Below are 21,926 nucleotides of genomic sequence, written 5' to 3'. Positions count from 1 at the left end.
GAGTTTTTCCCCTACTGAAGTCCAGGACTGGCTCCTGCTTTGGGTCAGTAATGAAACATGTTGCTTGTCTCTTGCTCATCTGGGACTGAGGGCAGCCCATCTATTGCCCAAAGGTTTTTTGTGTAGGTATTTCAATCCATGCTTAAGCATTCACTGATAGGATTACGTTCCATGAAAGAGAGTTGCTGCTGCTTTATTTGAAGCCATGACAGAGGAACAGGAATTTGAAGAGCAGTTGCTTGTATCTTCAAGGAAATTCCCCAAACAACCTGCCTCCCATGTCTCCCACCACGCCAGTGGGTGGTCTTAGCTATTGCTTGCTGCAGGCTGTCGTCAGTGAAGGTGTGCTCCAGTCTTTGAAGCTCTGCTGGTGCACTGAAAAAATTAACCCTAGATGATGAAGCCCAAATTTATAGCCTGCCTTTGTAGGCTGGCGGTCAGGGAACCTGCCTGGGCTGATGTGGCTTTCTGGTTCCTCCTTCCAGATTTTTGTGTTTGACCTAGTGACCACTTAAGGTAAGTGACAGATCAGTCTTAGGAAAAAAAAAGTCTTAATCTAAGTATCTCTTTTCCAGGAAAAAATTGTGTAACCATTATCCTGTGGAGCCATGGTCATATTTGTATGCCAGCACATTGATAAAATGGGGCAGAAGTTATTTCGTGAAGGTCTCACTGGTAAACTGAGAAAAAAAGTCACCCCCGAACTCCTCACCTAATCCCAGGGTCATATTATATTTCTGGGCGAGAAATGTCTTTGAATATTCAGTTAGAAAAAGCATAGATAAGAAAGATAGTATGCTAATTATCATGCCATCAGTAACCTTACACATATATATGCCTAAATGCAAGCAAATCTACTAACCAGAGCACTAGCATCACATTTGATAAAAGCAAAAATTAGGCCTCTGATAAGGGTTAAAAAAATTACAATAAATAATAAATTTATTGAACCAAAGGGTTTCCCCAGTATATTTCTCAAACATCATTTTAATCTTCAATAGCACCCAGGACTGTTGGTGTTTTAAGGGAACTGGCTCTCAATGCCTACAATTTGTAGGCATTGAATATTTATGAAGTTCCTGGGAATGGTGATAGGGACATCATACAAAGTCCTTGAAGTTATGAACTGAGGCAGAAGGGGTGTTATATGCAACTTGCAATAATAGACAGTATGGTATAATGTTAAGAGGAGCAAGAAACAATCTACTATTTAGATGAGAAGTTGAATATTTAAAAAATAAGGAATGGAAATTTTATAGAGATTTGCTTTTACCTAGAAAAAAACTTCTATGGTTTTGCTTAGGCATTTGTAACTTTTCTAAATGTTTGGATTTATTGCTCTGATAAGAAGCTTGCACATAGAATCATAGAATCATTATCTGTCCTTTCCCTTTCTATCCCCTCCTGCTTCTCAAGTACTGTGTAAAATAGGCATAATGGACCAGATTAATCTCAGAGGTATTTCTACTGCTGCCACTGGAACTACACCAAGAGGTGATACAGTCTGAAAAGAAGAAATATAAATATTTTCTGGAAAAATATAGAATATAAATTTCTGCTGAGGTTAAAACACAGAAATGCAGCTGCCACTAAAACCCTTTTGAGTAGCAGGCTGTATCCTTTTATAAAGCCCATCTGTCTCTGCAGAGTATAAAAAATGCATGATCATAAAAAGCAGTACTCCTTAGGGAAAAAAAATCTCTCTGTACTAATCTTGTAGTCACTTTACAAAACAGTTTTTAATCCCAAATTTGCATTTGATTTTCAGTCAGAAACTTTTGTGGTTTTTGCAAAGTTTTCTTATTCCATTAGAATAAGATATGAGGTACAGTTTGTTCAGGTGGCAAGTCCAGACTATGAATAAACCAACGTTATCATATGAAAGAGAATTAAACAGGCAGATCCAAGTGGGGATATATTAAGCCAAATTTAAGCTCCAGTAGTTGAATTTAGCCTGTACTAGATGTCTGGTTTGCCTCAGGATATATTCAGCTTTCCAGCTAATCGACTGAGGAAAACTGCCTCAGGTATGATAAAATTTACAAGAGAGCTCAGTCGAGTAGCTCTTGTTATAAATACTAGCTTAAAGGCATTCTTCTGGTCTTTGGGATCAGGACTGTATTTGCATTTAATTATTATATTCCAAACTTTTTTTGAACTTGGTTAAAAATATTAGACCAGCCAGTTATATCATTATAGTGGTTTCCAGACATGGGTAGAACTTCACTTTTTTATTACTTGGTGAATTTTGCTTGGCCTTGTTGTTTTGTTCAGATTCAAAGTCCCAAGCGAACAAAAATTATTACAATATATTCTGATTGAAAGAAGGAGAGACAGTTAAGCAAAAGTGTTTTAGTGATGTGCAATAGTCTACTATGATTTTCTGTCACCATAACTGAAAAATAATTCAGAGTTTTAAGACTTTTGCACTATTTGCAGACAAGGTTTAGTATGAGACAACTAACTGTTTTTAAGACATTGATTACAAAAACCTGTTTCTCTTCCTTTCTGAGACTTTTCAAGGCATGGCTTGACTAGTTTTATGTGCTAATATTTGAGCTACCAGGGGTTTTTTTCACTGAACTAAGTTATATCAGTGGAAGCTGATTCTAGTTTGGAAAGAACGTGAAAAAGATGATCACCTCTGTCTGTCTAAGATATGAGAAGTGGATTAATTGCTCAGTGCAGAAAGCACTACAATAGAAACAAATATGTTACTCCTATTATCCCAATATTTGAATTTTACTATTATTAGTAAATACTTTGGGCATTTACAGTTATTTTCTATATAAACGTAACTGCAGACGAGATCGTTGATGGTAGATTGAAGCTGATGCTGTTTCAATTCCCTATCAAATTAGCATTGACAAAAGAACTTGCTGGCACAGATGAAAAGACCCAGTGAGTTTGGTCCCATCATATTCATGCTGTACCAGTCATGAGATCAGTACCACACCTGACTGGAGCAGCCCATGAATTTGCTGAAATGCAATGCCCCATGCACTGGTGCTCCTCACTGAGCGACAGCAGAGTCGGTGGCCCTGAGACAGGGCTCCTGCCCTGTCCCCCCCAGCTGGTCCAGGCTGCCAGACCTCCTGCCAGGTGGTGGAAAAAAAAACCCCTTTGTTCTCTTGTACTCCCAGTCTTGCTTGCATGGACAGTAAACACAACTTAGGTACATAATTTTCTGCTGCAGTATTTCAAAACATATTGTTTCTGACGTTGCATGTTGATCTGAGTGGAAGCTGCAAATCTCACTCTTTACTGTAACTGATGTCTGAGCGTAGTCGTGGAAGTGGTTTGGCAAATGACCAGATGGGGGCAAATGAGAGTGACAGAAGCCCAAATGGGGACATCTGCCACTACACTGCAACTCTGCAAGTGTCAATGCTGCCTACAGGAGAGGCACCTAGACGTGTGTCAGCCTTTGTACTCTTTTCCCAAAGACTTGGATGTGTAGTTCTTTGTCTTTATTGCTTACAGTTTTAAACATACAGATATGAAAGCTAAAGAAAAGCCCACCTGAAAGTCTTTCTGGCAACACAGTTACCCATCAGTTATTCAGAGGGTAAGAGAAGAAATACTATTACACCTGCCTTTCAAATATGAGGTTCTTAGAACAGAGTTTCATTTCTTAGCTACCTCTGATTTCTTGATAGGAAGTCCCATCAGAAAGGACCAGACATTCTCATGTAAGGTTCAGCATGCTTCAGCACATTTTTAACGTTTCAATTGCTCAGTAAGGACTGGCAGAAATAAGTCATGTAAACTCCAGATTTGTGCTCACTGCTCAGCTCAGACTGAAATATCTGGTCAGATACAGATGAGATGTTTCCACAGACAATACAGTCATAGGTTTAACACAAGGAGCATGAATTAAGGGGCTCCAGATTCCCATTAGCCAAGAAACAGTGCTTTCCTGTGGCCTCGTGGCCACGGCAAGCAGTGGGATATGCTTTTGGCAGGATACAGTTCTTTTAAGTACATGTGTGTATTGTCATGGTTTAGTTTCATGAAAATTCACAGGCTTTCAAATCTAAGGTACTGGGCATCAAACACTGCATTTACAGCTGTGAATCAACATAGACTCAAAATGCCAAAGTAACCACTAACTCCTGCAGCAGAGCTGCCCACCTGCCCTAGGGAAATGGCCTGAAATGCTAAGTGGCCTGGACTTTTTCAAGGCAATGCTCACATGCTGCACTATTGTTCTTGCCTTTCTTCATTAGCCTTCACTAATTGGAATTTAATTTGTTCTCAGAGGAAAATTCATATACTTAAACCAAAAATTGTACTTTTTTTCCCAAACTGTACGTTGAAAAGCAACTCAATGCTTCTCCTAGTGCACAGTCCTAGGAGCACCTCTGAGTGCGTGCTAACACTGCCGTGCCTCTTTCAACTCTATCCCCTCTGTGTGTTTAACACAAATATTATTGGTCTGTTCACTTTAAAGTCAGCTTGCTTTGACTAGTAAGATAGATTAATTCAACAAAGATCAGTACAATTCTTACCACTTCTGTCCAACCACTTCTGTCCAACCAACCAGCTAAGCACAACCCAGCAGTTTATTTTGATACTACCTTCTTGCAGGAGCCTTAGCTTAAAAAAATACACAGATGACGGTACAGAAAGTACATATCAAGCCTGACACTGGGGAAAAAAAATCATATACTGGAAAAAACTGTCATAGAATCCAGCGGTGTCAAAAATCCTAGATATCTGTTGTTTCAAATGCAGACATTCTTCATTTAGACCAAAACAACAGACATCTACAGTGTACCTTATTGCTGGTGACTATTTAACAGCTAGGTGCTCTCACAGCATGGTATTCTATGTGCACAGTAATGAAAGTTCACTATTGATTTTTCTGTAGCTGCTTGTAACTGTTATAGTTGATACATCAATAGAAAAGGAAAGCACAATGTTTCACAGGAGGCAGAAAATCAGAGAATACATGATGCTGTGACAGTAAATCATGGCATAATCTCAAGAATTGATAGATGGTTACTGCTGACTTGAAACCCATGGCTTTCTCTAAAAAGACTAACCTATAATCGCCCAATATGTTCTAACAGACTGACTGCCCATAATAGTGGTAAAGGACACAGCACAATGTTTCATCTCCAGAATAATGGTCCCCACGAACTAGGCTGTTGTGGTGGAATTCGTTTTGTGTGCTACTACAAAGGAGGGAGAAAGAGTGGTTGGAATGCTGTTTAGACTAATACTTACAAGTTGTAGGAAAAAGAATTTTTTTTTTTTCCAGAAAAGAGCACAGAAGAGTTTTGTTTAAAAACAAAAGAAAGGAAGAGAAGTTGTCATTAATTTTTAACTTGCAAAAGTCTGCAGTTAGTTTAAAAGGAAATGCAAAAGAGCTGATTATTCTTGAGATCAAAATATTGGAGCTGTTTTGTCAAGAAAGGCAAATGCAGAGAAAATACATTTACCATAGCTGTTCCCAGTTCCACAGCATCCTGAAAGTGAGCCAAAGGCATGGAAGTAATTGAAAGCTTGTCTATGTGTCTGCTTCTCTCTGCTGTGTTTTTGAGGGACACAATGATCTCTGAATTTTACAGTATGCCTAGTGAATTTTTACCAGGAAAGTTCTTAATTGCTTTGTTCTCTCTTTACTCCCCGGCTTATCTTTTGTAGCTTTATCTATGGTTTTAATTAATTGTGAGGGTATTTTTTTTCCTGTCTCAAAGCAGAAAGGGAGGAGGAAACGCAGGTAAGAGCTGGCCAGCTGAAGCACAGTCTGCAGTCCAGGTGACACTGCTGCCACAGTAACCCCTGAACAATGTGAAAGGTATTTCCAGTGTGTGGAGTTGTTTTCCAGAACTTCTTAAGGGCATGTGAGCCTGATACCTGTCCTTTTTAACCTTACTGGTGACTGTTCTCTAAAGACAAATCTGTCTGAGAAGAGATGGTCTTAGATAAGAGAAAAGAACTTTCTCAAGCTGCCACCCACCCAGCCTGCCTCAGACTGGCCTGAAGAACAGTGTATCATTTGTTCTGCTTAGGCTATGGGTTTTCTCCTGGCAAAGGACAGCATTGTCTATCTTGTCCTGAGCAGTTCACTGATCTCTATTACGTTTTTTGGTGCTGGGGAGGAAAAACACTCTTGTAGTGTCATTTCCCATTCTGACCTTGAAATCTCTTTCCTGAGATGAGGCTTTCCTTTACTTGGCAAAGAGAGGTGTTGTGCCATATGTTTATAATGCACATCAAACCCTCCCAGTATTGAAAATTATATTAAATGTAGGATTTTCCTTATTAATCTTTGAATAACCTTATAAAGAACTCTTAAAATATCCTTAGGATGATGGCCACGTGCAAATTAGGTTTTTGTAAGCCACATGGACTGTTTTGGGGCTTACTCTTTCAGTTTGTCTCATACTCAATGGCTCTGCACAGGACCAGAGCAAAACTGGGAACTCCTGCTCTTAGAGGTTCATCCAATCTTGGTACCAGCTTTGCCAGAACCTAAGGAGTTGCAGTTTTCATCCCTCTCCACAGTACTGACAGCACAAGTCATTGGGACATGCTCCAAGCCACAAGCTTGGAAATGAGTATTTCTGCATCATCCCCTTCTGTCTCCCAATTCATGATTCCAGCTGCGTTCAAGGTTGGGCCATAAAGTTTGTTTGTGAATTTTCCTTCATTGTTTCTTTCCTGTTTGCCTCTGTTTCCTCCCTTTCCACCTCTGGCTTGCCTTTGATCACAGTTCTATGGTTTCTCTTTCCTTCCTGGCCTTTTCCCTTCTGCTTTCTCGGCTCCTATCTCAAGCCCTCTGGTCTCCCTCTGTTCCTCTGATCCACACCACTGCTGTCCCTTGTTTTCATTGACTGATTCTGGCTCCTGCTCTGCCCCAACAGCCTCTTCTCTGCCACTCTTCTCCCATCACTCTTGCAGATCCTTTCTTTTCACCTGACCTCCTATTTAACTCTCCTGTGACTTCTTTTCATTGTTGCATTACATTATTTCACCTCTCTCTTTCAATACCCTCAGACACAGCCATTGCTTTTGTTTCTCTTCCAGGGTTCAATCTTACACAAGCAGCAAAGGGTTAAGAGAAAGAGGGGAACTGGATTTAGTCCACAGTGCATCTCCAGTAAATGGCCACCACTCACCCACGTATAAACTTTCAGGTAAGAGCCTCTGTGTTTTTAACTAGAAATGCATAAGAAGCAGTTTTTAGTTAATATATTTTGTGTTTAAAAGTATTTAATAAGATGTCTGTTACTACTGCAAAGTGAATTTAATCGTTATATTCCTTTAGCAAGTTCCTCATTCAGTGAAACATTTAAGCACATGTTCAAATTAAAGACTATAGGGTGGTATTACTGGCCCCAAGGTTAAGGATATTCATTCACTTATCTCAATTTTAATACAAAGCCATTTATTCTGATGTAATGCTGGGAAACTTCATTAACAAAAGGCAGTCACTGATATCAAACATTTCAGCCATCAGCGGCTAAGAAGATTCTATGTAATAATACATTTCCTCTGTTACATATGTAATACGTTTAAAATTGCACTTTAATATCTAAAATGTATATTAAAAAACAGGAGAGAAATTGTAAAAGTATTCTAAAAGTAGACAAACCAGTAAATGTGGGTTATATGCAGGTAATTTGTTCTCCCCTTTCAGGGGCTGTTTAAAAGCCATACTTACTAATATTCTACAAACATATTAGAGAGGGAAAAAGTGCAGAGCACACTGATTGGGTTATTCTGAAATCCCCACTGTCTCCACACAAAGGCAACTGTACAGAATACAAATATTGCTTGATACCCATGTTTCTAATTACTTGCGAGATTTGTATCTAACAAATATATGACCTAATTTTCTCTCAAGCATCTAATCCTATTGTTATTTCAAAACCTTGTTAAATATGCATTTTGGAAAAAAACAACATGAAAAGAAAAAGTACTTGCTGAAGATCTTATTTCCATGGCTTGCAAGCTGTCAGACAAGCAGACAACATAACCCAGTAATGATCAGACTGAATCAAATTCATGCCTCAATAATGCCATTGTACTCAACAGTTATATGAGGTATGAATTTGCAACATTCATTGCATTTAATGAAATAAAATCAGGACAAATCAACAGTGATTATTAACTTTCCTCTATTAATTAGTGTAGTTTATTCAAAAAACTCCATCAGTCATAAAACAGAAGGCTATCTCGGAAATTCCTGCAAGAATTTTATCATTCACTACTCCTACACCCAGGGCTGAGATGAATGATTCAAGTTTTACTGATTAAAATCTACTGGTTTAATTCTGAACTGTACCTTATAACCCTAGCATTTGTATTTTATTCCTTTTATATTATGTGCGCTTTTTTTTCACAAAAATAACTGATTGGAGATTTCACTTATTTAGATCCCTGTAAGATAGACACTGTCCTACCTTCTTTAATACTGCCTGCACATGTGTGGAACCTGCATGGGAGGCTGGCCTAAAACCTGTCAGCTCACTGAAAAAGCATTCCCAGGAGCAGAGCGTTGTTTATCAAAGTCATCACTCCATACATCATGATTTAGCATCCATAAGAAATTTAAGGACTGATTTTTAATTGTTTGGCTTTACTATGGGTTTTGACAGATAAAGTGAAACGAATATGTCTTTGCTTTTGTTTCTCTATGAAGAAGTCAGAAAAAAGAGAAGAAATAAAAAAAGAGCAAAAGAAAATCCACTTCGTCCTGCATGTGCTAAAATGCTAAAATTCACTTCTAAAAATAGTCCCTCAAAAGACGAATTTTCAAATTTTTTTGCAAAGTTTTAGACCCTAATATGGAAGTACAGCAAGGAACGACTTTCATGTTGAGTAATTTATAAAATAAAGGATCAAATTTTCTCAAAATCTATTCAAGATATTTTAAACCAGATTCCTGTTAACAGTATCCTTGTTATGGTATCTCTAGATATTTCAAACAGTGTTGTTTCAATCTGCCTTTACTTTACATAGTATCTTTAATACTCTGGATTTCATCACTCTTTACAAAGATAGATAACTCCTGTTTCCTTTTCCCAGATTGCATAGTTGAGATATCATTCAAGAGACTTCAAAGTAACGGAGTCAGAAACAAAAGGGTTGATTTCTCTGTTGGGCAATGCTGCCTCCATGAAAGGGGAATGTCCCTCATGAGATTATTCTGAAATGAGGTTTTGTCCATATTCATTTGCTTTGCTTTCCCAGAGGGTTAAAAGTGGAATAGCTCTTCTAGTGGCAGAGTGGAGGAGCCCGGCTGCTTTGCTTGAGATCCAGAGAAGAGTTAAATGCTCCAGGAGCAGCTTGGTTATTTAACTGTTCTGTTTGCCCTCTTAATCTCTAGTAAGAGATGTAACCACAGCTTCCAAGGGAATGTGGAACATGCAACAGTGAGGGACTGTATAAGAGTGCTGACAACTGTTCACATTAAAAGTTATCAAATTCGAATTTGCCATGTGGAGAAATGTTTGTCAAAACTGCAATTAGGAAACCCACGATACATTTCAAATTCTTGCCTATAAAATTTTCATGTTGACAAGAAAGGATCCCTATAATCATCACTGTTACCTTTTTTCAGCCTTCTGCTCAATACAAGCCATCAGTTTCCTTCCACAGTTGGGAATAAAGTCTGAAGCTTTTGACTGAGCTGTATCCTAATAATTTGGAGAGGCAACATCTTGACTTCAGATTTCAAGAAGCAGAGCCTCCATTATACCCAGAGGTGAGATCTTCCAAAAGGTTGTGATCTTCACTCTTAAATACTAATTCTAGTATATTTAATCTCAAACTAATATTACAGAGCTAATCCTGCAGATGTGTTCTCATTGGCTTCCACGGGATGTGCACAGGAGACATTGTTTACTTGATTAAATTTTTAAAAAATTGCTTCATCATATTCCATCTCAGTGACCACAGCATTTCATCCTTTGGCCTTGGCAAAGGGGGCTGCCAAAGTACCCTTCCAATCTCTCACTGCTTCCCTGTCTTTTGGCTTCTTTCCTTTTCCCTGCCACATCAGACATAAATTGTGTTAACTTTCAAGGGCTTGTAGCAGTTCCTGCCTTACGTATCATCAGTCATTCAACATCACGAGGTCGTCTCCTGCCTCTGACTCCTCCATTTCTTACCCACCACTTTTCCGGACCAAGCACTTTCCCACTTTTTCCTCTCTGCTTCTCATGCTTAATATGCCAAATCTATTTATCCACCTTCTTCATATTCCCTTTCAAAACTTTGTTGTGATATCTGAGACAAGCCTGGGGTGTAGGTGTGCTGGGACTGTGCCTGTCACCCCTGCACTGTCTGCCCATCAACACCTGTTCGTCATCACATATGTAGATTGCATACTTTAAAGGAGCATTTAAAAATGTCACCTGCCATTAAGGATTCCTTATCATAAAATTAGGAAATGTTCCTGTTAGTAAGTTTGTCCCAGTGAAAGGATCACCCTAGCTAGATGTCTCATCCTTCGTTCTTTGGTTCGTTCCCAGGCATTCTGCAGGTGAGATGGTCATTTCAAAAAGTCTATTTGAAATACTGTCAGTGCAGGGGAAAAAAAAAAAAAATCAAGAATCCAAGGGAGCAATTTTTTTTGTCAGAAATTAGTATGTGGAAAAAGTACTTAAATAAATCTTGATTTTACTATTTAGTCAGCTGTCTTCTAGTAATAAATGATATTTAGTTCCTCCCTTGTTATAAATATATATTGATTAGTTTTAAACTCTGAACTTCAGAATGAGTTATATCTGATCATCGCTAAACTGCTCTCTTCACTAAAAAAATATCTCCAACACCTATTATACTGCATTTAATTAAGACAAGCATCAGCTTTATGTACCATTATTTGCTTCTGCCAAGTCTCTATGGTATAAATATTGAGCAGTCACATCTCCTGAATACTAATCGATCCTTCCTGAATTCCAAGTGATTACATGAAGTTTAGGAAGTGTTTCTTTGCCAGAATTACCCTCCAGTGCTTACTGTAGCTGGACATTAAGGTTGAGATAAGAGCCTGGATAAGGTGACTGTGCAATAAGAATTTTTCTGAATGCAGATGTAATGCGCTCCTAAGCACCGTAAGTACTACAAAAATTTAGTGGATTTTCCCTGTCATATTACTTCCATTTGATGCTTATACTCTTATTTTCCTATCTGCATCCATGATATCCCAAATTAAATGCTCAGCAAAAACTGTGAAAGTGAAAATATTTACAACCTCATCTTTCATCATGGTTTGCTGCTGTGTTTTTTGTCTTATCTTTTCTGTGTATTTGGCTTGCAAGCTCGCTGAGGCAGAGATTCTGCTAGTCTGTAAATCTAACAGAACAATGAATGGGACAATGTTGTTACGTAAAGTGCATTAAAAAGTGCGATACCTGATTTAAAATATTGTTTTGGAGTTGGTTTTTTTGTTCAGCTACACATTGTTATGTGACTGCACCGATGTGAGTCACTGGAACCAGGTGAAATTTAGCACAGGCAGGCTTTGTGCTGCTGCTGCTGCTCGAGTGCATGTTTGCTCCTTCTAGTTCTGTGAGTGGTGGAGTAGAGTCTGCCTTGGAAATGCTTCATTTCAGCCTGTTGCATCTGTATGAAGATCTTAGCACATTTCCCAAAGTGCAAATAGCGGAGCCCAGGACCTCAGATACCTCCCCCTATCTCAGCTCTGATAATTTAGGGAGATTTAAGGCAAGGAAAGATTAATTTGCTAATATTCCTCTCATTTTCACAGAAATGAGAACGGAGTGTTGCAGATTTAGATAGATTTCTGCTGAACCCTTAAGTAAGGCTGTGGTTTGTTTAAAAACTCAACTCTTTTTTTGTCAGGGTTTTTTTGTTTGTTTGTTTAAGCAAGAGCTCATTGTTTGATGTCCACCACTATTTTTACTGGACCCTCTTGTCTCATGTTAAGTGAGATATGAGATCAATAGTGGCTCTGCAATTATTTGTCCATTGATAAAGCCTTCATTTCTTAAATGAAGTGCATTTATCTGTGTCCTGACAGTGATAAGGGAGCAGGACCAGTCAGCTGCTGCCTAGTCTAGCATTTAGCTCCACAGCTGGACAAGTGCCTGGACATGGGTCAAATGATGTCTAACTTTCTTCCTATTGGCATTTCACTTTACAAACTGCTCTGATGGGAGGTTTGACAAATCATCCTTGCTGAGTTCAGATAATAAAAACTAGCAGGACAAATGGGAAGTTTTGATAAAGAGAAAACCAAGGCTGATTTCAGGTTAAGTGACTAGTCTGTACAGCTGCTGGATGGTAAAATGAAGATGACAGAAAATATACCATTTAAGGCACTCATTTGGTTCTTCAAGCATCATTTAGATTTAGTCATTTATCACATTTAGTTACTGAAAATTTGATCTGAACTTTATTCTATGCTAGGAAGCAAATTTGGGCTCTGGTAAAAAGAGTGTGAAATTCTCTTTGCCTTTAAGTTAAGTCAAAATTTCAGCCTAGTGGAGCACCTGAATCTATTTCAGCCTCTGAATTAGAGAATTCTACAGCATACATGGTATGAGTTTTTTGTTTTCATTTATTTGTTTTATTTCTAATTCTGATTTATGACAAATTAAGAGGGGAGTTTTAAAACTACTGTCAAATGTGGTAATGAAAATTCAAAGAGGCTGATAAACTGACACATCTGCTTTTTCTATCTGTCATGTATTTTGATGCAAACCAGCAGTTATTAACGACTAAGAAATCACTTGCATTTAGTTTTTGGACTACTTTTTGATAATATGTACTGTGGGCTATACTGATTCTATGCCACAGAAAAATTAGGTGTTTATTACCCTGGAATTAGGGTTAAAAAATCACATTATCCTCAATTTGGTCAACTTTCAGAAAGCTGGAGATCCTTATTGTCATTTGGTGTTCAGCATGTTTTTCAGAGGTTCCATGTGTTGGACATGAGTTAATTGAGTAGTGTTAAAGGTAGGTTTAACAGTCAAGTCTGTCAAAGATTTCTTTAGTCTTTCCCAGTTTTGCAACCCGTGCCTGGCCACTAACTTTCCATCAACTTTGTTATTACAGTTGCTGAGTTATCATTACTCCGTCTTGGTTATCTGCTGAGAACAGTAATCCTGGTGTGATGGACTTACTCCTCTCCAGAGATTAGCAGTGAGTGAACTAAAAGATGGCATGAGGAACAACTGAGGGTAGACAGTCCCTGAAGCATGAAAATCTGTGGACATGAAAGACTTACACATACAGAGAGGTAAGAACTACCTGGCTGGAAAGACATTTGCTTTTTACAACTAAGAGAGGGAATTTAAGAGTTATGTAGTTCCAGGTATATAAGTACTCTACAGCACTGAACCAAAGAGATGTCAAACTTAAGAGACTGGTTGTCAAACTATTCTGGCTTGCTGAATAATTGCTGAGTCAACTGTACCATCATGTACTGGGCAGTGTTGGTCAGATGGGCCCATACAGACTGGACTCCCCACTGGAGAAAGGAGCTGAGCTCACTGAAGTGGGTACCTGCAGCTTGATTCAGAAGAGTTGTGACTCCTATCTGCAAAGGCTACAATAAACATGCATCTGTCTATGCTTCAACAGCATCTTCTTTAACACTGCAAAAATCAAAAGGGTTTTCCTGCATCAACCCTTTGGAACTTGTCACAAATAGATAACGAACAATTATCTCTCTCATTTAAAATCTAGCAAGCAAAACTGATATGATTTAATTCTATTTCAAATAGTTATTCTAAGTGCTTTGGGTTTTGAACATTATTTTACTGTTAGTTTACTAAGACAACAACTTGTGAAATAGAAGAAAATAGGCAGAGACCGGGTTCTTCGCCCTAAAGGAGTCTGTTGTCTTTTGAGGAGACAGATAACGTGGTACAGCCATGAATAACAAACACCTATACAAGGCAGCCTTATATCTATATGGTTATAAAAAAACCAAACAGCTTCTTCTCATTAAATTAATTCTGTGGATTATTGAGTCCATATTGCCCTTGAGAGGCTTTATATTAGACATTAGTTTTTCAGTCAAGCACTGTGCTAAAGAACAAGAGTATAAGGTTTTATTGGCTTGGTTAACACTGGTGTGAACATCCTTAAAATGTAAAAAGGCTGGTATGTCTTGAAGCACTTTTTATTCCATTAAACATTACAGGGTCAGATTTTCAACAAGAAACAGCTGAGGTTTTTGAAATATTTTTTTGATTAAGTGATATTTTTTGGCATTAAGACCAGTTTTCTGTTGAAATACCTAAGAGTTGTAGATATGTGTTAAATGCACCTAGATACTCAGGTATGATAATTGCTCCCCGTTATTTATGCAGAATTTGAAGCTTAGCTACTTTTGACAGCCCTGCTGAATGCCTACCAGCATTGTCAGACACTTCAATGTCTTCTAAAATCTGACTCACTCTTAGGATGTGAGGCATCTTATTCATTTCATCTAGATGATTCATTCATTCTTTTGGGCACAAACTTAAGTACTTAGCTGGAAAGGGCATCTGTGGTTTTCATTTAATTTTTGTCATCATTCACATCAAATATTTGCCTGCGTCCTGTGGGTTAAGTGGTACCCTCTTTACATTTTACTCTTTTCACAGTAACATGCAGCTCTGACTATTAGCAAACAGAATTCTAATCAATTCTAACTAATTCTAACTAATCAATTTCAAGGGTGTTGAACCTTTCTTAGCTACATCACTTTAATATGCAAGCGATGTGACTACAAGATTCCTATTAGCAGCAAAATTAGTTCTTTTTATAGTAGCATAGAGAAAAACTGGCTAACCTGGCTCAGTACAAGCCTGTAGGGTATTCCTGCCCAACTGCCTCAGAGGCTGAGCACAGTACCTGGCAGAATTAGAAGAGCTGAAGGTGTGAGAATGAGTCCTAAATCAATGAAAAATACTAGAACAGCTGATGAAAATGATCAAACAAAAAGACCACCTAAATGTGTGAATTTTCCAAATGCACTTCAGTTATTCAGCTAATTTAAAATACTGCTGAACTGAGATGATTCTTCTAAATATTTTATCAGAAGAAGGCTACAGGCTCTACAGATATTTCTGTGCCACTGTATAATGACTGAAAAAATCTACTTATTAAGAATTAGGAAATACGAATTCTTGTTATATCAGATTAATTCACAAAATATAATTTCTGCAACAGATGGTTTGTTTTTGCTTCTCTGAATCTGAGACATGGAAAGCAATGAAGCCCTGAATACAAAATGTTAACAGTTACCAGGGAAATCCATAATTTCTTCCTAGGATTCAAAAAGGACATACTTCATAACAGTCAATTCTGTCAGCATCATTCTCATTTCATTCTAATTTGTAAAATACTTCTTTTTAATTTTCTACAGGTACTGTGTCCTGTACCTCTGAAGTATTAGTTTTTTTTGCTCCCTACCTTTAAAGAGAGCTTAATCTTAAATTTTCTCAGGCAGGTTCAAATTCTATAACACCACAGAAGGACATATTTAAGACTGTAATTGATGTTCTACAGTGTGACTGAAACTGTTCTTTTTAGTCTACTTGCAATTGTGTTAAAATAACCTCTTTTTCGAATTTTATTCCTTTACAGAAGATTTTTTTTTTTCTAAACTGAAAATGAAAGAAAAGTATTACTTAATGTCACCAGCTGCTGCTATCTCTCCTTGTGCTTGGCTTATCTATTCACTCTCTTTGTAGACAAAAACACCTTTTCAGTAAAACAGGAGTTTTTGCTATAGAGATATGGCTGGGTCTAACCTTATTTATATTTTTAAGTCTCTCCTTTCGACTGTCTGTCAGTAAACAAAAATTCACCTGGGCAAAGTTTGTTTAGACCAGCTTTATTGAGCCAAAAAAGGGCAAACCTGAAACAGAGGACAGGCAGAAAAATCTCCTCCTATGAAGTCAATAGGAATCCATCTCCCTAAACCCTTTTTTATTCCTGGCACCAGTGATTTTTCTTGACTGATTTATTGGAGGGCACTGGTTTAACTAATTTGTCTTGCATAGGTATCTTTCCCATTCTGTCCTCTCCACTAGCACAAAACAATCTTCGCTTTAGAGGTTATTTCCTGGCCAGATCTGTCATAAAGCTACTATCATTAATATGCACTTTGGGAGTTCCTTTCACTTTTTAAAAAACTATATGAGATACATTCCTGGTTTTTATGGGTTCCAACGCGACAACCATCATATGCAAAGGAGATTGTTTATACTCACCTCAGATGCCTTTGAAAAAGAGGGAAATTTCAATCATATCCCCACTCCATCTGATTTACATAACTGAATTCAATATCATAGAAGAACATTCTCTAGAATGTCTAATAGAATTTTATCCTTGTTCTGGAAAATTCAGTAATCTCATACAGAAATAAAGAAAGTTTGTAATACTCCACTAAATTCCACGGTTTTAGGAGTTATTTCTGAAGAAACACACTTTTAGTCCTTATACATAATTTCCCTGCAACTGATAATTAAAAAATAATTTTTAGGTTACTGTGAATCTCATTAAATCTATTTCAAAATGTGTTTCATGAAAAACTTAAGAAAAGCAAAATATTTTCAATGTTTTAAAAAAAACCCAAACAACAACACCATAAAGTATGAAGATTAGAATGTACCTACCTAAACTAAACAGCACCAGGAATTTGAGACATACAAATTCTCGTAGATCAAACTGCAGGGAACGAAGCTTTGCTACGAGTTCTTGTGCGTGGCTCATGAGATTGTTGAGGGTGGCTCCAGCTTGGGATGCTATTATGGAATAATCCACCTGTAAAAGAGAATTGTATTCCTGTCTGGTTGTCACGCCACAGAACCACTTTGAAGCAAACCATTGTTTCAAGCAATCGTATACACCTGGGATACTCCTGGATAAAGGAATCATTCTCAATTTAATTATATTATCAAGTCAAGGTGATTTTATATATAAACCAATTTTAGCAGTGTTGAAAATAATATTAAACCATTTATCTTAATGGTATGTCACATCACTGTGAGTGCTGGTTTGTCTGTATTAGCTTTGTGTAGAAGCTTTATACACGAAAACTGCTTACGACACTTGTAGCTGTTTTATTCACTTGGTGTCTCTTGGTCTCATTGTAACTGTAAGAGCTTGTGAAGAAAGGCTGATGAAGTGAGCTTCGTGCCTACACTGGGTGTACTAGTCCACAGGGACACAATGATATTAGTGGGAATCGGTCCAGTGTCCATAACTTTGCCAGAAACATCTATTCAAGCCCAAAAATGTCAGTGTATTCCCACAGGAAACAGAGGTATTGCGTGGGTGGCTTCTGTTCTCCTTAGCTACACAAAATCCTGCTATTTGTTGGAATTGATTTGAACACACTTGTCCCAGCCAGTCCTGCCCTGCTAAGGGGGCAGGAGGAGCTTGCAGGTGTGACACGGGCCAGCTGCACTCACACTGTCACGAGCAGCAACTGCAGTGCATGAAGCTGCTTTCCCTGGGGGAAGAGAAACAAGAGGGACTGCTCTGGGATCTGCTGCCCTGGTCATGCTGCCCATTTGTTCTCAGGGCAGGCTGACCTGTCTGTGAGCTGTGCCATGGACAGGGAGCAGTGGAGAAGGGTGCTGCAGCCTGCAGGAGTGCCACGATGTGAAGCTGAAGCGCAGGGGCTGGGCTGAGCCTTGTGACGGTGAGGCCGGGCAGTGGTGCGGGTTGGAGCACGGTGGAACTGGTGTATCAGAACTGGGGGGATCTGAGCAACTGCTTCAGATGAAATGCTCAGCCCACTGTTCACCAGAGTGCCGGATACCCCTTACAAGTGGCACTGTCCCATGGAAATGGCCTGGTGTGCTGCTTGCTCCCGTGAGGAACCACTCCTGGCCAACCGGCTGAGGCATAAATAGGTCAGTGACACTTTTTCAAAATGCCTTTTTCTTGCTTGGGTGCTCTAACATTACCAACACCTTTCTCTGTTAGCAGCCTCCAGCACCAACAAATGCTGACCATACTTCATGTGAGCACATGTAAGTGAAGGCTGGCTGTAAACTTAAGACTAAGCACAATGGTAAGTGCACACTTTGGGTTAGTGATTTGTTTAATGGTATCAATGCTCTTATCCTACCTTGAGGGTCTCTCATAATAAAGTAGTTAATAAGGAGTGGACAGGTATCATCAAAGGAAACAGACTAATACCACAAACTTTCGTTTTTCCAAGCTCTGATCCCTTAAAATCTATTTAACCCTTCCCCCCAAAAAAACTCCAAACTGTTAAGGAACATGTATTTTGAAATTATTTTCTTTTTATTTTAAAACTATTGATTTTGCTCCAAGTATAAACAGCAGCAAAACAAAAAGAAAAATCCCAAAATACTTATAACCTGACAAAATTTTACCCAGGAAAGACAGAAAGATAACTGAAAAAAACTAAAAATAACCTTTCCTAGTAAAGACCTTATTATAATCAATAGATTACCGACTTTTAATAAGATATTTCTTTTATATGTACTCTTACTGCTCCCAAGGAACTGACTGAAGGCAACTGCACAAGAAAAATGAAGTTACACTTTTTGTATGGAGGTTAAGAATACCGATGCTTTGTAGAGTTGGAGCAGTTAAAGCTGTGCTTATGTTTCAATTAAGACAATGGATTATGTTTAAGTATCCTGTGATATTGCTCTCTTTTACACCAGGGGAAATTCGAAGTAGTGACATTAAATCCCTTACTCAGGGCCAAAGAAATCTGTGATAAAATCAGGACCTCATTTTTGGAAATCCCAGCCAAACTGTCTTTCAAAAACTACTTTCTAGTTCATCTCTTTTTTTATCTCTTTCTGTACATACATAGTTCCTTATCTATATATACTTACAGAAACAATAAGAAAAAATAAAGTAGCATACCTCAAATACTTTTTACTCAAATAGCAGTTTAATGTAGTGACATGATTCAACTGCTTCGTATCGAGAAACTGGTCACATATAAAGATGAAATTTCACAACTTAATTTCCCTTTTGTAACTGTTGAGAGGGGGGAAAAAAGCTCCAAATCCCTCTCTGAGGTTCCAGTTTGTGGGGAAAATATGCTACTCACTTCATAATAAGAAGTTAAAATGTCTGAATGTCAAGAATATCAGTGGCCTTAGTGCAGCGATTATGCCATAATGGTAAAACCCAGTAGATGCCTGGATCTCCCACCATCCCTCTACTGGAGAGCTCTCAGGCAACCTGCTACTCTTTCAGGTGCATTTAATATTTGCAGCACCAGCAAATTTGTCTGGGAGGCAAGTCCTCATCTGCCACTCACCAGGAACAGGCTGTATTAAATTTTTATATTTATTGACATTTCATTACCATAATTGACTGCAGTTGGTTCTCTAGTAGAAGGCACAGGGCTGCCTCCTAAGCAGGAGAATTGGTCCCTTGAGTAGGATTTGCAATTAAAAACAACGCAGAATGGATTTTTTTTTAATTGTGTAAATATGATGAGTTGAATTTTCAGCTTTAACTAGAGAATACTAGGTGTGCAGAAGGCTTTTTTCAAGAGTGAGCAAAATTATGAGTCAGTGGAAAGACGACCCCCAAAGGTGTCAATCAGTTTATACAAAAGCAACTGTGCATGAAAAAGCTTCAGTTAATGTCTATTCTGAAAAAGTGGTCACATTAAAGAGCATGCTGTCCTGCTTGCTTGGGCCTGTATGCAGAAATTGATACTAAAAGGTATATTATACCTTCCAATTCATGATTAAAAGCACTTTCAAAAGACAAAGATTAAACCAGCTTGGATTTTGTGCAAAATGCTTTATTACATAATGGAGTCTTAGCATTTACTTTATATTGTACCACTGATTACTTCTGGTAAAACCAAATCCACAACTGAAGTAAATTATTCTTGCTTTCCAGTTATTACTATTTCATTTCACTGTTGATTTTGATGTTGAAGATGATACGCTGACTGGCATTTTTGAAAACAGAAGCTTTGGCAAAGCTTCCACATAACCTGATTTGGAAGGAAAATGACGGGTGTAAAGTAATGGCTGCACAGACAAACAGGAGTGTGAATTCCTCCTGTACCCTGGGCTAAATTAATGCTGTGGCTGAAGGCCAAAGAGGGAGGGAGCACCTGTGCCTTTTTGTTTTGCAAATGATTTATCATGGTAATGAATGATTCTTGAAGACAAATCCCTGGTTTTGCTCAGATGGCAACTTTTCTGCTGGGTTCAGGTGGTGGGCTCTGGTATCAACTCCCTTCTATGCTCACAAAAAAGACTCTAACAGTCAATTGTGGAATTAAAATCCTAAAATTAAGCAGTATTTGATTTCTAGAATATGATCATGGGCTCACGTGGAAATATTGTGTGGAACTGTACTATACCTTTCAATGCTTCAGCAAGCTTGAAATCATCTCAGGAATATAAGATTAGAGTGATTTTAGTTGTTGATGGCTCTCATGAGGTGCTGATTATCCCTGAATGCCATTCCTTTCAGCCAGACAGGAATTGTACACCTAAGGAATAAAGCCCCTGCTGTGGCTCTCTACAGTACCTGTATAATGAATGAATGTTCTAGTAGACTAAGGCAGTTCGAGCTAATGAAAGACTGATTTCATATTTAATTTAGTAAATTAGATTACTGTGTGTTTGGGGCACAGATGCGAAGGAGGTAGTGGGTGCCTGGGTGCAGCAATGGGATCATCCTGCTCCTCCCTGCTCTACTCAGTGCAGCCCTGGCCAGCACATCTGGCTGCTGCTGTTGGGGGGCTGCTCCCCCACTGCTCCCTCCTCAGCTGCAAACTGCACTGAAAGCCTGTGGAGGTCCCCACAGTGCCCTGCCCTGGGTTTTGGAGTCCTGACCCTGCTGAGAGCCCGTGAGCTGGCTCGAGTGTATGGTATGTGGGTGGATGAGTCTTACTTCTCAGAAGGATGCATTCAGCACAGTATATAGCAAACAAGTTAATTTACTATCATAACCATAATTACCTTTCCACTGTTTCCTGAATTGTGTATTTCAGTGGCAACTGTGGTGGTTATTAAACTCATTTTGAGCTTCTCATAGAATTAATGCTTTCATTAAAAACAATATTTCTGTTACATTCCTAAGCAAACTTGGAAAACGCTTTGAAGAGGCACCTACATACAAAAATTGAGGAGGACTCAGCATGGACGAAACCACCAGATATGCTTGTATCTGCTGGTTATCAGGTTTGGATATATTAATTAAAAATGTGTTGACTTATGCAGCATAAGAAGCTTGTCATTTTAACGTGATACACAATGATAGAAGATAATGAATTAAGCTGCCAGTGGACCTTTCCCCTAGGATGATGTTTATTGTGCTTGATAATTAGCTATAATATGCAAATAGTAACACTCCAAAGTACTGCATTCACTTTTTCTAACTTAGTTTCAGAAAAACTCATACATCGAGACTGGAAAAATTCTATGCTCTGTAGTTGATTGTTTATAAATTCATTTATAGTAGATGTTATAAAACACATAATAATGAAAGTATTGTTGAGTTTCTTTCGGATAGCTATTTTAATCGGTCCCATTAAATTTTCCACTCTAGCAATGGTGACTACTGAGTTCTTCAAATGATGAGTATGAAGATGCTGAAGTGATGAAGCTTAGAGTACAACAGAATCCATTTCTTTACCAAAGTGTTGTAATGCACTTCTGTGGTTTCTGTATAGAAGTGGTATGATATGAAATCACTGCTGAGTTTGAATGTTCAAAACACTTCATCTGAAGACAGAGTGTCATTGGAAATTTTTTGTGAATGTCTGGGTAACAAATCAAAGGCTATGCCAACTCAGAAAGGCTTTGACCAAACTCAGCAGAGGGGATATTTGGCAACGAGTAGAGTGTAGGTATGAACAAAAGCAGCAGCTTGTGTCTGCCCAGATGAGGCTACAGTTCAGGTGTTGCGTATTGACTGTTCCATGAAAATGCACGAACAATGATATTCTGTGCAGAGCTTTGGTGTCTACC

The 21,926-nt window shown here is 38.4% G+C and overlaps 1 protein-coding gene across 5 annotated transcripts in view; it reads right to left on the bottom strand.

Moving 5' to 3' along the window:
* NR5A2 (nuclear receptor subfamily 5 group A member 2) overlaps nucleotides 1-21,926 on the bottom strand; it is an 86,497-nt gene that overhangs the window by 9,837 nt on the left and 54,734 nt on the right. For all 5 annotated transcript variants that reach the window (XM_027880410.1, XM_027880407.1, XM_027880409.1 and 2 more), the window contains one exon: nucleotides 16,602-16,749. In XM_027880410.1, the coding sequence (XP_027736211.1) occupies nucleotides 16,602-16,749 (148 nt within the window). The remainder of the gene's footprint in view (nucleotides 1-16,601; nucleotides 16,750-21,926) is intronic.

This window comes from Empidonax traillii, unplaced genomic scaffold (assembly GCF_003031625.1).
Source record: "Empidonax traillii isolate 1590-97213 ecotype Southwest subspecies unplaced genomic scaffold, ASM303162v1 scaffold69:size3087049, whole genome shotgun sequence".
In the NCBI taxonomy this organism is placed as follows: Eukaryota; Metazoa; Chordata; class Aves; order Passeriformes; family Tyrannidae; genus Empidonax; species Empidonax traillii.
The sequence above is the reverse complement of the archived record's forward strand: the minus strand, read 5'-3'. Positions and strand labels throughout refer to the sequence as shown.